Source organism: Pipra filicauda, unplaced genomic scaffold, assembly GCF_003945595.2.
Source record: "Pipra filicauda isolate LSUMZ 115617 unplaced genomic scaffold, ASM394559v2 scaffold30_size5312502_pilon, whole genome shotgun sequence".
NCBI lineage: Eukaryota > Metazoa > Chordata > Aves > Passeriformes > Pipridae > Pipra > Pipra filicauda.
In genome coordinates this window covers 3,908,910-3,923,477 of record NW_024104432.1, presented here as the reverse complement: position 1 = coordinate 3,923,477, position 14,568 = coordinate 3,908,910, and the positions used below count along the sequence as shown (strand labels likewise).

Here is a 14,568-nt window from a genome sequence, read left to right as displayed (position 1 = left end):
TTCCCTAGCACTTGCCTGGCTGTTACAGAGATCTTACTTCTTTATTATTATTATTATTATTATTATTATTATTATTATACATTTTTTTGGGGGGGTACTGTTTCTAGTGTGGATTTGCAGAGACCCCCAGAGCATCCTCTGCTCCCCTCTGGGTTTTGTTGTTTCTTGTTCTGGCAGAGACAAACATCCATGTGCAGATTTTAGTGAGGGCATTATTTTCTCTTTGATTTAGCATGACCAGGAGTTATTCCATTATACCCAGACTTGTCTATTTACTCTTTAAAGCATGTTCCTTTTATTTACTCCTCCAGAGCTGCCTGTTTAATCCAATCTCTTTTCCACTGAATTACACTAGCACAATAACACAGGCCAAACAGGTTCAGCTTGGGTCACGGGTGGCAGAGTAAGGGGCTATATTCTTGCCAGATAATAACTTTAGTATTAAAAAAAATTAGTATTTACTGAGACTGGTGAGATTTATAGCTAAAAAGGGAGTTTCTAGTCCCAGTATTTGTAATGGTTTTGAAGCACCTATTCCTGTAAAAAAGGAGCAAACGACCTGAAAATGAGAGTGGAGTCCAGCTCGTTTTTGCAGGAAGCCTGAGGTTTGACAAAAGCTTTGGCAAACGAGCAATGCCTGGTCAGACAGATGTGGGGCCCTGTGGAGAAGGCAGGCTCCACATTCCCACCAAAGCTCCACACCCAAACCCTGGGATGACATTACTCTGTTTGAACTCACAGTCGTGTATAACATGGATAAATGCACCTGGGTGAGCAGACCCTGGAGTTCAGAGCCAGCACTGCTGTGGGGGCTGCACCTTTTGTATCCCAGCATCTCTCTTCCCTCTGGCTTTGGGTTACAAGCCGTGTGACAGCTGAGGATACCCTCTTATGTATTTATGGTACCTTTCTGCTCTTTTACTATTGCATTACATCTGCCTTGCCATGCAAGATTTTTATGTTCTTCATTATTCTTTTTGAGTAGCAGATTTTTTTGTTCCTCATTATTAACGCTGTACCTTAATAGCTCTCTTAAGAAAACAGACACCTGCACTTTACAGAAACATGAGAAGATAAGTTCTCTGGCCCGTGGAGGTTAAGTTCTTACTTATTTCTATCATATATGATTTACTATCCAGCCATTTTTCTTGTGAGATACGGTGTCACCTTCTAGCTGCCCTGTATATATCTGCTGTTCACCAGGACACCAGCCAGCCTACTCTGCTCCTGTTATTTTGGAAACCTGGAGCTGTGAGTTTCATGAAGGCTGGGTTAAGTAAGCAACAGATTTATCTTTGTCGAAAGATAAAAGTGTTTGGCAGCAAATGTTGGCAGGTCCTTTCATATTTCCAGGGCTCCTTAGCATGCTCTCTGCTGTTCCCTTCACTGGGGATGGCTAAAGGGGCAGCTGCCCAACCCAAGGGGCTGTCCTGCAGCGCCCTAGCCTGAGCAGACCTGGTGTGGTTAATACTGAACACTCCCCGTGCCTGGGGAGGGTGGGACAGGTGTTCCACCATGTAGTCTCTGGTGGGTCATATCATGGTGGATTTTGTATCCATCTTCCTTGAGCTGTGGGCAAGCTGGCAGCGCTCCTCAGGTCCACCAAGATTTGTCCCTGTGATGTGAGTGTCCTCCCCCCCAGACTTGCCCTGCACCTGCAGGATAAGCCCATGGGCACAGCACCAGGACAAGGAGAGTCTGATGAGCATTTGAGCAGCTGAAGGGCTGAGAAGTCCCCACAGAGCTCAGGGGATGCCTCTCCGAAGATGCCTCCCTCATTGCAGCCCTCATACCCTGTGCCATGGTTTCCCCCATGGGCAGCTCATGCCCTGCGAGGAATAATGCCAAGGCTGAGCCGTTGTGGTGTTGTGGTTGCATGGGCTGAGAGCCATCCACAAGCCAGCACCCTGCCCTCAGCATTTGCTTCAGGAATAATGCATCTCTAAGAGGAATGTCCTACAGTGAAAGCATTGAGGAGATGGTGCATATTCCCTGAAAACACTTTTGCTGTACCAGAGCTGCCTGACCTGGCTGGATCTGCACTTCAGGGAATCAAGGAGACTTTCTCAGGGCAAAATCAAGCTCCTGCCAGTCCAGGCAGGATGGAGCAAGATACTCACCGGGGAGAGGGCAACACAGCTCTCCCGCCCCATTTCTCAGCAAGCATCCCATTCCAGCCTCTCCTATTGTTTCTATTTGCATACAGATAGAGATTTCCTATGAGGATCGTTTCCGTATGGTTTTTACGCATGAGAGTAAACAAGACATAGCTGTCGACTATATAGTTACCATATTTTTGGTGGTGTTCCCATCCAGAAAATGCAGCTGCATTATATTCCTGATAAAGTGGAACTAAAGTTTGGCTTCAGCAAGAAATGTTAATAAATGAAAGACATTTCAAACAACACTGATTGAGGCAAAGTGTCAGTCCCTCTTTCCCCCCCTCCCCTCCCCTCCAAGGGGTTTATCTTTATTTTTTCGCAGAGTTGCAAAAACTCTGACGCCTGACCTGGAAATTAGCAAATTTCTGCTCCTGGTTACACTTGTATGAATCTGAAATGGCTTTATTGGTTTCAGGGGGTTTGTCTGGGCCAGCACCCCGGTCACTGAGAGCAGGGGCTGTGCTGCTGCTTTATTACAGGTTCGTCCTTCAGATAATTTGGTTTCTCTTTGTTATCAAGGTCCAGCCAGAAAGGGGAAGGTTGTGCTCATACCACCTAAACTTAGTCAGTGCCCCTGACATGATGCATGTGGCTCTTGCCTAATCTCCTATTGCTGACAATTAAAACACAAACATATAGTCATATTTTTGGATGAAACTGTACAAACATTTCAAAACAGTTTATGCATGCAGATTTGTATGTTATCAGAGAGCACCACACATGCACATGGAATTTATGGAAAATGCTGAGAGATTTGAAAGGAAATAGTTGGGGAAGAGTTCTTATTTTTTTGAACATAAATCCCGAAACAGTTTCCTTTAACATTCCTCACTTCTGTCCAGCAATTAATACTTGGCATTTCTGTTTTTCACTCTGTCTGTTGATCTTGGGCATTTATTTTTTTTTGTTATTTATCGCAACTCTCCTTTCATGTTTGCTACATCTATTTGCTAAACGAAGCATCGATGTGTACAGACAAACTTCCTTGCACAGGATGATGATGTGACGGAGCAGTGAGAGGAGACTTAGGTCTACGAAATGGTGGTCTCCTCCTGAGATGAGACATTTAGATTCAAAGATCTTTAGATTCAGAGTCTTCAGCTCAGCCTACCTGTACTGAATAGTGGCTGCACGTATGAGTCTGTTGGCTTGATCAGGTTTTTTTTCTCACTTAGAATGATTCCAATGGCTCCAGTGGGATTATTCTTGTACTAGCCAGATGTAAAAGGAAAGCAAAATCAAATCCTTCATACATCAGTGTCAGACCGACTCCAAGAAACCAGTGTTGAGTGATATAAAGGATAAGGGGCCTAAGGAAGGATGTGTTTATGGAGAACATTTGGAAACTTTAACTACTTGTAGTTTGAGCAACCGCTGAGTTAGGGAACTGCCTGCAAATATTTAGGAGTGGAAAAAAGTAGGGAGTGATGCAAAGGGATATGAAAAAGAGGAATGAGATACAATTAAAGAATGCAAGAATATAGCTCTTTTAACCAAATGTACCTTATTCCATATTCCTAATCTGAACAGCTGAGCACCTTCCAGGAGTGTAGAAATGGTGCCCTGAGTGTCAGATTAGGTTTATTCCTGTGATAGCAGTCACAGTGGTGCAGTTATTGGGTGGAAAGGAAGCAGATTTTGTTGGGAGATGTAGTATCTTAGGTCTACTGAGAGAAGTCAGGCAAAAAGCAGGTGAGATCTGACCCTTGTGGGTCCAAAACCTTTTCTGTGTTCTTCTGTCTGGATTGCTTGATCTAAACCCCTTCCTTGTTCCTACCTTTCCTGCAAGGAAGGAGAATTTTGTGTGGATTGTAGTGTTTTATTATACTACAACCTTCTTATACACACTTTTGGAGCAGAGAAGGCTGTTTGAAGCTGTCACCCAGGGAATACTGGTCTGTACTTCCTGGTGCTGATTTGGGATGCCCTGTTTCTCCTGTGTAAGCAAACTTCCCCTTTGAGAGGAGCGTTCAGCTTAGCCTGGAGTGAGGAGTTTTCTTCTGCTGTCATCCATCTTGGAAACACGAACTAAGCTGCTGAGTAGTGTGTCCTAGTCACGGAGACCTTGAAATTCATTTGGCAGCCCCTGGGAAGGCAGCGTGAGGGACTCGCGCTGCCAACAGGACGCATCCTCCTGGGCTGGGATGGGCTGGGCTTGGCTGGTTGGCATTCCCTGAGCACTGCCTGGGCCCTGATCAGGGCTGTCACATTTCCCCAGTGCCAGGGAGCGCTGACACAGCGTGCCTAACCTGGCCAAGACAGATAGGGTCTCCCGGCCAACTGGGGATGGTGGAAATGATTTCCTGCAGATGCCATCATGTGCAAATTTAGCAACAGTGAGAAATCCAAGCACATTCTCCAGGCACAGTGTGCTGGGCAGCATGTGTGACCAGTCCTTGGTGAAAGGGCTGGGAACTCTCTCCTGGTGGTACTTCAGACCAAGACAGAGACCACAAGGTACCAGAGGGATCACTTGTGCCTGTAAAAACCTTGAAAGTCCTGTTGCAAGGGCCATGGGGAATTGGGACCTCACAGCATTCTGCACAGGACCCAAGGTTTGGATTATAGGACATTTAAACCTGTTACCATCCTTTCTTCTCTGTTGGACAATGACATTTGTGTTTCATATATAAAAGTGAACTGTATGCATATGAGGAATCATTTGTTTCTTTGCAACACTGCTTAGAGCAAAGCATACCCTGAGGTAATAAACGTATATGTGGGGAGAAGAGATGGCATCTTTTTATTAAGAAGAAAATACAGATTTCAGGACTGTATCACCCTGTTCGATCTTTCCATCTTCCCATACATCCCCTCTGAATATTACCTAAGGTTATAGCTGAGTCTCAGTTACCACGTATGGGGAATATAGTGATTCCAGTCTCACAAAACACTGCTTTCTCTGAAAAACATCATTTCAGTTTCAACTGTAGACCCAAACAGAACACAGTGACTCTGCTGTTGTGCAAATGGAAAAATGTCTGTTGTGCTCCTTGTCTGCCCAGCTGTGACATTTTCTGTGCTGTCTTGTCACATGCCAAATACTTTATCAGAACTGATCTACCCAGGGAAACCTGCCCTCTGCCACATCAATCACGTTACTTACCTTTCCCTGCATCCGGAGCAATCCCCTTTTCCAGGCATCCCTAGATGGATGCTCAGGTTGACACCACGTGGTTGCTCTGCCCTGGGTAACCAGAGGAGGGCTGCAAAAACAGGGTGGCAGGTGGAAAGAATGTGCTAATCCTGGCCATGCCCTTCCATCACCTTCACGTGCTCCGTCAGCTGCACGGAGCCACCCAGTCCCGCACACCCTCCGCCCCGGTGGCATGTCCTTGTGGATCTGTGCCATGGGACCTCGTGCTCCTGGAAGGCACTGTTGCCAACCCAGGTCGCTTGGATGACCAGAGCTCCACTGGGGTGCTGGGTGTGATGGGAAATTCAACCGCATGGCTGCCACCGACAGTTTGAAAAAAATCACTGGAAGAGGTTAGGAATTACAGTCTGGAGGTGTTGTGTCTCCCAGGTCATCTGTAGGGGGAAAAAAAAAGACAAAAGAATTAAGATGAAAGGGAGAAAACGGGGGGAAATGGAGTTCTGTGATGATGGAGGTGAGCAGTTCCTGGGAGAAAAGAGGTAAGAAAGCTGGAAAATGTCCAATTTGTGGTTTTGGAGACATGAGAAAAGTCGTTCTGGGGATGGATGTTCACTAGACCATCACAACTATGTGAAATCTGAAAAGTCATGCTCTGGAAACGGGGCTTTGGGGACAACTGGGATACAAATGGACTGTTAGGCTGCTTCTCAGGCCATGTGGAGACATGTATTTCGTTGCTTAGCATTCGTTTTTGTTTGTCAGCTCCAGAAAGCTGTTTTCCCACAGCCTTGTCTCAGGATCGTGGGGTGCAGGAGCAAACTGGGGCTGTTGACTTTCAGACTACTCAATCATCCTGCAAATTACAACCAGCCCAGAAAAAACACAGCTCTGCATGTTTCCTTATTTAGGTAGAAGTGTTGGGAAAACAGCATGAGATTTTGTTTCTGATAAAGTAGGAGCTGTTTCGGGAATATTAATTATTTTTCTTGTATCAGCGTTTTCCATTTATTCATCCACTGCAGCATTGGGAATGAGATGGATGAAGTCTACAGAATCGTTTCAGACTTTCTGTCAGGCACTCGAGCCTATGAAAAAAAATTAAAAGAAATTGTGCTGACATTTTGGAGTCAGTAGGGTTTATTTTCTGGTTATTTTAGCCTGGGGTATGGAAGCTGTGGGCTCCATTCCCTGCCCCATGTAATCTTTTTGCAACATCACTTGGAGTCAGGTTCTTAAAAAGTTTCTGAATGCCTGAAGACAGAGGTTTAGGGACATCTGAAGGTGTTCAGTCACCTGAGTAATTTTGACCATTTTGTGTACCACTTCTGTAATCCTCCATCTCCCAGAAATTCACACTGGTGAAAGGCTGCAGAAAAGACTTTGCTGCTTTATAGTTGTATTTGGAGGAGAAAGAGTCTGGGAGATGTTGGAGCCTACAAAGGCAGATGCGATTTGTGATCCTCACAAAGGAAGTGAGGATGTAAGGAGTGGATCTATCAGGTTTTTATCTGCTGTGTCCAACCTGAGCTGGATGCTCGGTGCTGGTCTTGGGCACAGCCTGGGTTGGAAGAAGGTCTCTTCTTCTTGACCGAAGCTGATTCAGGCCCAGAGAGAGTTCACCCAAGTCTCTAGACAGTCTGAGACAAGACAGCGATGGTGTACCTGGGAATTAAACCTCGATCTTGGTGCATGGCTCAGAAAAACAAGATGAGGAGTAGGAGCTCAGTCAGGTCCCTCTAACCTGGTGAGAAACCTGCCTGTGAGCTGGTGTCCCACATCTGAGCCATAACTGAGGCTGCTTTAGACTTTGGTCTGCAGGGGAACAGAGGTCGTGGAGATAGTTTTAGGACTGGGTTACCTGTGTGGGGATGTCCTTGGGACAAAGACCTTGAATCCTTTGTGGTGAAATAGCAGGGAAATGTTACAAAGAGGTGTTTCACACATCATCCCCCAAGATGTAGTGTGGAGTTGGGCTCATTCTGGTGCAGGTTGGGGTGATTTTATCAGAAGGCATGGCATGAACATGACCACATAGGCTAAGCCCTGAAGGTTTCCCTCAGTCAACACTGTCTTTGAAGTCAATGAGGCTGAAGTTATTGCCTGATAGGAGGAGTAGTCCGTCTGGGATTTCTCAGCTGAATTAACTTTAGTGATAAAAATGTTGATATAAATATGCAAAATATAAAAACAGTATTGTCAGCCACTTTTTTTCTGGCTTGGGAGGTTTATGTGTTTTAGTCTTAGATGTTTTTTCGTATTGATTTTGTGTATCAAGATTTAATGCTATCAGGAACCACTGAGTAAAAATATTTAGTAATAACAATAATAGTTGAGGGTGTGATTTGATAATCCTAACAAAATAGATAAGATGGATGTTCAAATTACTTCTTGGCTTGGGTTTAGGGGTTGTCCTGGTACCTATCACATTCAATTAGTATTGAGACAGCTCCATTTTCAAGGAGGTCTTCATGCTGGAGCATATCAAGTAAGAGATCTAAGAAACAATAACATCAACAGTAACGATGTTTCTCTCAATATACAAAATGTTTAGCTATTGAGGCCACTTTTTCTCTTGTCGTTTGTTTAGTCTGTTTAGTGAATTCTGCCAGGTTGATTTTGATCCTGTGCAAGAGTGATTTGCTGTAAGAGCGGATGCATCAGCCGAGCCCTGTTTGAAAGTAAATAATAAATAATTGTAACAGTTAATATAAGAAACTGACATCTCCACAGTTTATTTTCCTGTTGGCTTAGTTTAGTTCAGGCCAATTTCTTTCTGGCATCATTTGCATCCAAGCCGAGAGATCAAAACGGCGCAGCCGCCCCCCCAACTCTCCCTCGCTGACTTCGCGGTGGGTTCCCACGGCCGGGGCTCTCTCCTGGCCGTGGGGAGAGGGGTGCTTTGTCAGGGACGGGTTCTGGGGTGCGGAGGGGGGGGTGCGGTGGGGTTGGAGGTCTCCACCGCCGCTGGGCTCACGGGGGCTCCAGGGTGTGCAGGGAGGGGGATGCTCTGGGGCACAGAGAGGCAGCGGGGTGGCACAGCATCGCAGGGGCTCCCAGAGCCCGGAGGGGTGACGGTGCTGGGGTGCGAAGCGCTGCGGGGCTCCGCTGCAGAGGGGGCTGCGGGGCGCTCCCACCCACTCCCGGCGCTCAAGGAGCCGCCGGTGCCGCCCCGGCCGCTCCCGCAAAGGGTTAAGGGGAGCGGGGCCGGCGGAGGGCGGGGGCTCCCGGGGGCTCCCGGGGATTGGTGCGAAGTTTGGAGCGGGGCGGCCCCGCGCCGCCCTCCGCGGCGGCTCGGCCCCCACCGCCACAAAGCCCTGCAGGGAAAGTTGCTTTATCGCCGGTTTCTCTCGCCCCGGTTCTCCCCCCACCCCGTCCCTTCCCCTCCCCTTCCCCAGCCCCTTACCCCTCCTCCCCTCGCTCCTTAAACGGGATTCCGGCTGGGCGAGCCGCAGGACGGCATCACCGGGCATCCCGCGGCGGGGAGCCCCGGCGGCTCTGGCAGGTCCCCGCTGTCCCTCCCCGCACACACACACTCTCAGCCCAGCCCGGAAAGCAGGAAAAAAAAAAATTACAAGATTTCCCCCCTTTCCCCGAGCTCCTCGCTCCGTGACTCTCGAGTGGAAAAAAAACGCCCCCGGGGCGAAGGGCGGCGGGGGGGGGGGGTGTCGGTAGAAAGCCGGTGAAGGGGCAGAGCCGCTCCGTGGGGAGGGCAGCCCCAGGCAGCCCCCGCCCGCCCGGGGAGGGGGGGATGAGGTAGAGGCCGGCGGCGGAGCGCCCGCCGGGCGCCGTGGCCGCGGAGGGCATGAGGCGGCGAGCGGCGGGGATGGGCTCCAGCGCCAGAGCGCGGTGTTAGAGCCCCGGCAGCACCCGAGGTAAGTGCCCCCCGCGCCGACGCCCCCGCCCGGGACACCCCGCGGGGTCCCGGGAGATACTAACGCACAGCTGGGAGCCGCCGAGGGCTGGGGGGGCAGCACCAGGTGGCATCGCGCCGGGTGTCTCCCCCACCCCGTGGGTCCCTCCCTCCCTCTCGACCCCAGTTCCCGGCTGCGAATATCCCGTTAGCGGCCGCCGCGGGGCTGAACCGCGCTGCGCCCCCGGGGCTGCCCCGGGGGAGCCCCCCCGTGCCCCGCTCCCCGTGCCCCGGTCCCCGCCGGAAAAACGGGGAAGCGAAGGGCGAAGCCGCCGTATTTGCTTTGCTGGATGCTGTACGCGGGTTGTTGTGTGTCCTGGGGGCACGGGGTGTTTAAACCGGGGAGTTTTACAAGGGTGAGGAATCCAGACAGTGTTTAGAGAGTGAGAGTTTTAGGAGGAGAACAGGGTGTAATTAATGTAAACCTGATCTACACCGGGTGTGCGTATCACAGGGAAGGCATCTTCAAGAATTTGAGTAATTAAGCGTGGTTTTGCTTTGGGAAGCACCTCTGGAGCCCACGGAAACAAGTGGGGCTGGGGGGGGGGCGGGGGCGAAGAAGAGGAAAGGAGGAATCAGTGCTGTGCAGAGAAGTCTCGGAGTGCAGGAAGGCGCGTACCCGTAGCGGAGCCTGGCTGAGGGGCACTGGAGCAGCAACACAAAGTTTTCTGGGCTGCTGATGGGAGAGGTAACATTCCTCCTCTCCCTTCCTCAAGTTCCTCCACAAATTGTTAACCCGAAATCTTGTTTTATGGCCACTTGCTAGTGTTTTGTTTGCCTTCCAGACTGGTTCTGTATAGGATACGAAAGAATTATGCATTAACTGTAAACTTAGAGGAGCTTACTGACCTCAGTGGGTTCTTGATTTATATCAGGCTAGAGCAGAGAGGAGGGCAAAGTTTTACTCACTGAGCACCAAGGAATGAATTACAAGTACGTTGCACTTTCATTTGCTGTTTCTGCTCGCAAGTCTTCGCAACAGGATTTGAAACTCTGCAAAGTTGAGGGTTGTTTGGGGTTTCCCCCCCCAGTAATTATTTTGCTCTCCTTTTCCCTGCCTCCAGGTCTGAGAGGACAGTAGCCTGTTCGATACGGTGGGATCTGGTTTTCAAAATGGAATTGCAGCTCGCGCTCCTTTTCGCAGGGATAATTGCATTTTCGGACTCGGCGAGAGGTAAGGAGACTGCGCTGGGTGCAAACACTTCGTGACTCACACCCTTCCCTCTGCTCAGCTGGGCTCCTGCTCCGCAAACGGTGCCCTCAGAGGGACCCTGTGGGGGAGTTGCTGTCGGCACAGGCTTGTTACTTATCTGCTCAGGGGTTCAGGCTCATGCCCACGGGTGGTGCCTCCGCACCTGCGTGGTTTCGGGGCCATCCTTTTGGATGGAGCGCGGTCACTCCGGCTTTTGCTCAGGTCTCTGAGGCACAGGTGAACTTTCAGGGGCTTTTGTTGTGCCTGTGTAAAAGTACACAGACAATTTTGAAGAAAAGCATCTGCATTCCTCTGTGGATCAGAAATACCTCTCCCCTCCTGTAATCCCTCCAGCCCCTGCCCCATGTATTCCCACTTACAAACTAAACAAACACATCCATTAACTTGCTTGGTGACAGACAAATGACAGTTCCCAACAGCGAGAGCGTATTTTAACGCTGAGGCTCCAGCAGTTGATCAGATTTCAATAAACAGGTTTCCTTACCAGAGGCAAATTGAAATACATTGACCTGGGAGTGATGGGGGTAGGAAAAAAGAAGTGTCTTTATGGGAAGGTGCTTTGAGCAAAGCTCTGGGGTCAGAGTGCAAGGAACAGTGGCTTTTCCTCCACTCTTGCCTGTGTTGTACCTTGGTGAGTGCTGTCCTTGGAAAGCCTGAATGGGAATTCATGCTTTCAGCTTCCCCACCTCTGGTCACAATGTAAGGGGCTGCATTGTTCCAGAAAAATGGGGGGATGACTTTAGGATGCAGATTGCTTCAGCTGCAATTCCCAACAGTATCAGAGTTTCATGAACTGTTGTAAGACCTTTAAATCACCCAGCGTGATGAAGTTGTGAATTAAAAGGTTTAAACTTGTCCTTCACTTGGGCTGTAACTCACCAAAAATAAACCTTGAGGGTAGGGTGGGAAAGAAGAGGGGGAACGTTACTCTGAAAACCCAAGGTTTGGTTAGTGCACTGTGCTTTTTTTTTTCTTCTTGGCATTGGTTCCCAAGCAAATATTTTATGGAGGCAAAAGCACTATAAAATGATTTGGCTGGAAGCTGGATGAAAAAGAAAACAGTATATAGGCTGTAAGTTCTGCAAGTCTGAGTTCCCGGCAAGGTTTACAATGGAGACTCAGTTTAAGTTGTAGGCGATGGGCAGCAGCGTATGAATTGAGATGACCTCATGGATGTATATTATTGCAATGGACTTGAGAAGTTGGTGGAGTTCCGGAAAAGATCTGAAGTGGGCAGGAGAAGACAAAAAGATTTTTGTCTCTGTTGTGAGCTGAGTGTCGGCTGCTTTACTGGGTGACCCTGTTTAAATTTGGTTTGCACTTGTCTTGCTCGTACTTTTGTTGCCCCTGGAAAGTGAAGTGCTGTGGGCTGTTGTCGTGTGAAGAAGTGACAGAAAATTAACCGTGGTAATTTCAGACCATCATAATTTTGGAGATGGAAAAATCCATCCTGTAAGTGTATGAAGAGATGGTTCTGGTTGTTTAAAATTATCTAGAAACAGAGTTTAAAAACCAGGGCCAAACCCATGAAAAATGTCATTCATTCATGTGCTGATTTCAAGATTTACTGCTGTAAAAATATAGACAATATCCTGACATTTAAATCCTGCTTTGTACGTCCTTAAGGTTGAGAACATTTTTGATATTGGAAGATGTAGATGGAAGATCAAATTTGTATATGAGCGGAAATGAGGCACTCTCCAGAACTTTAAAACATTATTTTGTCCTGACAAATATCTCCAGTTATTAGGCATTTACATTGGGATAATTTCAGATTCTTTGAAAAACGTGCCAGACTGTTAACGTGCCTGGAGATTTTTTCTGAACATCTCATACAACGGGTTTGGCCACTGGAGATGCGTAAGTGTTACCTGTTTCAGTCACTCAGGTTTTATAGACAGTTCCTCAGCCAAATCTCAACCTGAGGTCATGAGGCTCTTCTCTGGAGGAAGAAGGGCTCTTTGTTTTGGCCAAACGGCATTTAATATCTGTATCCTGATTGCAAATTAGACGTGTGTGGCCCAAAGTGTGCCAACACCTCCTGATCCGAGGCATTGGAAGTTAAATAGGTGCTCGCTGGCTTGTGATCAAGTGAGGGAAGCGGCAGAGGAGGCTCTCTGGGAAAGTGGTGGTCCTTCTTTTCTACTCATATTAGGCAAAAGTAAGTTATGCTAGAGTTAGGATGTTAATTTGGAGCCGACTGATGTCGTGCCCGTGCTTGGGGAAGGGCTGTGCCATAGTGCATCTGCACAAGGGGGCAGAGTTAAGTTGCCCACGCGCTCCGGCTTTGATATTTCCTGACAGTTGAATACTCAGCTGCAATCTTGCATTAAATGTTATGTTGTATTATTTTTAAATCTTTATTTAGGTGATACCTTTTAAGGCAAAGGGCCCCACAGGGATGACTGATTGGGCTAATGCGGCAATTATTTTTTTCCACCTCCACTAGCAAAAGGAGGCGGTTTTCCAGGTTCAGATCTCTGCCTACTGGCTCTGTACCTTCTTGTGACCCAATGTGTCTCATTGCTGAGGTAGAAGACGCTGCAAAAAAGGGGGATATCTTAGCAAACCAAGATAAGAAAGCTCTTAAGAAAGCGGCAATACCTTTGAAGTATCCAGGCTAAGCAGAAGACAGGTCTGATTTTAGAGGTCCAAGTGCAGAACTGGCTGTATTTGGAGGGATGAAGGATGGGCTAACTCTGTATAAGTTTGAACCAATGCTTTTGGGGTCAAAACTTAAAGAATCTGATTACAGGCTTGTCCACACCTGCAAATGCACTGGAATAACTCTTTCAAAAAACTTAATCTGGAATAACTTCCTCAGTGACCAATCTTATTCCAGGCTAAGGATCTCCTAGAGGGAGCCTGTACCAAAAAGTCTTCCTCAGGAGCTATTTTGGTAGCTTGCTTTCCCTTGTGGATGAAGACTAGAACGTCTGTGTGCACAAAACCCACTCTTTGAGAACAAAACCCGTGCTGTGGTTTTTTAGAGGGATTGTGCCTCCTGGCTGACAGCTAAGGTGTGAGGCAGCAGCTTCAGCCTGGTTTCCAGCCACACGGGATAATGTCAGCCCTGAACCTAGGATAACAGCGCAGGTCCAGTGGCTCGTCCCTCATGTCACTCCATTCCTGTTCTCTCCAAGCAGCCCCATACTGGGCATAAAAGTCCTCAGTGTCCAGCCCCAGCCCTCCTCTGCAGGGACGAATGCCATCTTGGGTCACTAACCTTTAGAGACTATGTCCTGCAGCAGTGTAGCTCCTGCCACTCCACACCTCCTGTTGGACACAGGTAATATAATCTGATATTTTCCTGCTTATGTTATCTCAGTGACAGACAACGCAATATTTGTTCAGAATCTGTCAAGTTGCCATCATATTCACGTTGGTGACCGTATATGGTAACATTGGGATGTGTTTGGCTTGGTCCCGTGGCTTAAACAAGATTTTGTATGGTATGTTTAGAAGGTTTTGGTAAGAGCACTAACCACCCTCCTGTTAGCGAGTAAACTGATATTCTGCTGGAAACTAATTAGTTTGGATGTTGATTTCATTTTCGGTGCATTGCGTAGGGAGGGGAAGAACGGGACCTTAATTGCTTTCTGTTCTGGCACTTCTCTGTGCGACCTTGGCTTGCAAACCTGCTTGGTGCCTGCTTTACGGGGAATTTGCTGATGGGGCCACTTCAAAATCCGATGGTTTCATGCAGAAATAATCTTATGTGCCATTTTTGTTTCTCTTAGTATTGAAGAAAAGCGAGTAGGATGTTGGAAGTGTTTTTTTATTTCTTGGGAGTTGAATTCTTCATTGTGATGAACAGAATTCCCATTTGAGGTTTATAAGAGTGAATGGTAGTAAAATTAGGAAAGATAAATAATGATAATATGAGAGAGATGGTTGTTGGCTTCTGTTTTACTCCTTTATTCTTGTTGAGTGGTTGCTACCAGATAATGATTAGGTAATTTCTCGCTTGTGAAAGAGAAGCATGTTCGGATCTAACAGCCCAATTCAGATTTTATGTAAGATGCAGCACATCTGGTGAAGTTCGGGGTATTTTTTGGATCATTCTCTTGGGGAACTTGCTCATGAATAATCTGCCAGCACGACTTGTACCTAGAGTCAACACGACGATCTAAGAAAATCCTGGTTATTTTTTTAAATGCTGGTTCCTCCCTTCTTCTGAGGCTGT

General features: G+C 47.7%; 1 protein-coding gene across 4 annotated transcripts in view; it reads left to right on the top strand.

The window, feature by feature from the left end:
- The first annotated feature begins 8,972 nt into the window (after positions 1-8,972).
- FGFRL1 (fibroblast growth factor receptor like 1) overlaps positions 8,973-14,568 on the top strand; it is a 168,305-nt gene continuing 162,709 nt past the window's right edge. The window contains exons 1-2 of one of the 4 annotated variants that reach the window (XM_027736608.2): positions 8,973-9,131; positions 10,234-10,343. In XM_027736608.2, coding sequence (XP_027592409.1) covers positions 10,283-10,343 — 61 coding nt within the window. In that variant the 5' untranslated portion in view covers positions 8,973-9,131; positions 10,234-10,282. Of the gene's footprint in view, positions 9,132-9,475; positions 9,526-9,787; positions 9,858-9,949; positions 10,103-10,233; positions 10,344-14,568 lie in introns of those variants that run through there. The other 3 variants (XM_039383443.1, XM_027736607.2, XM_027736606.2) reach the window with 3 other exon arrangements.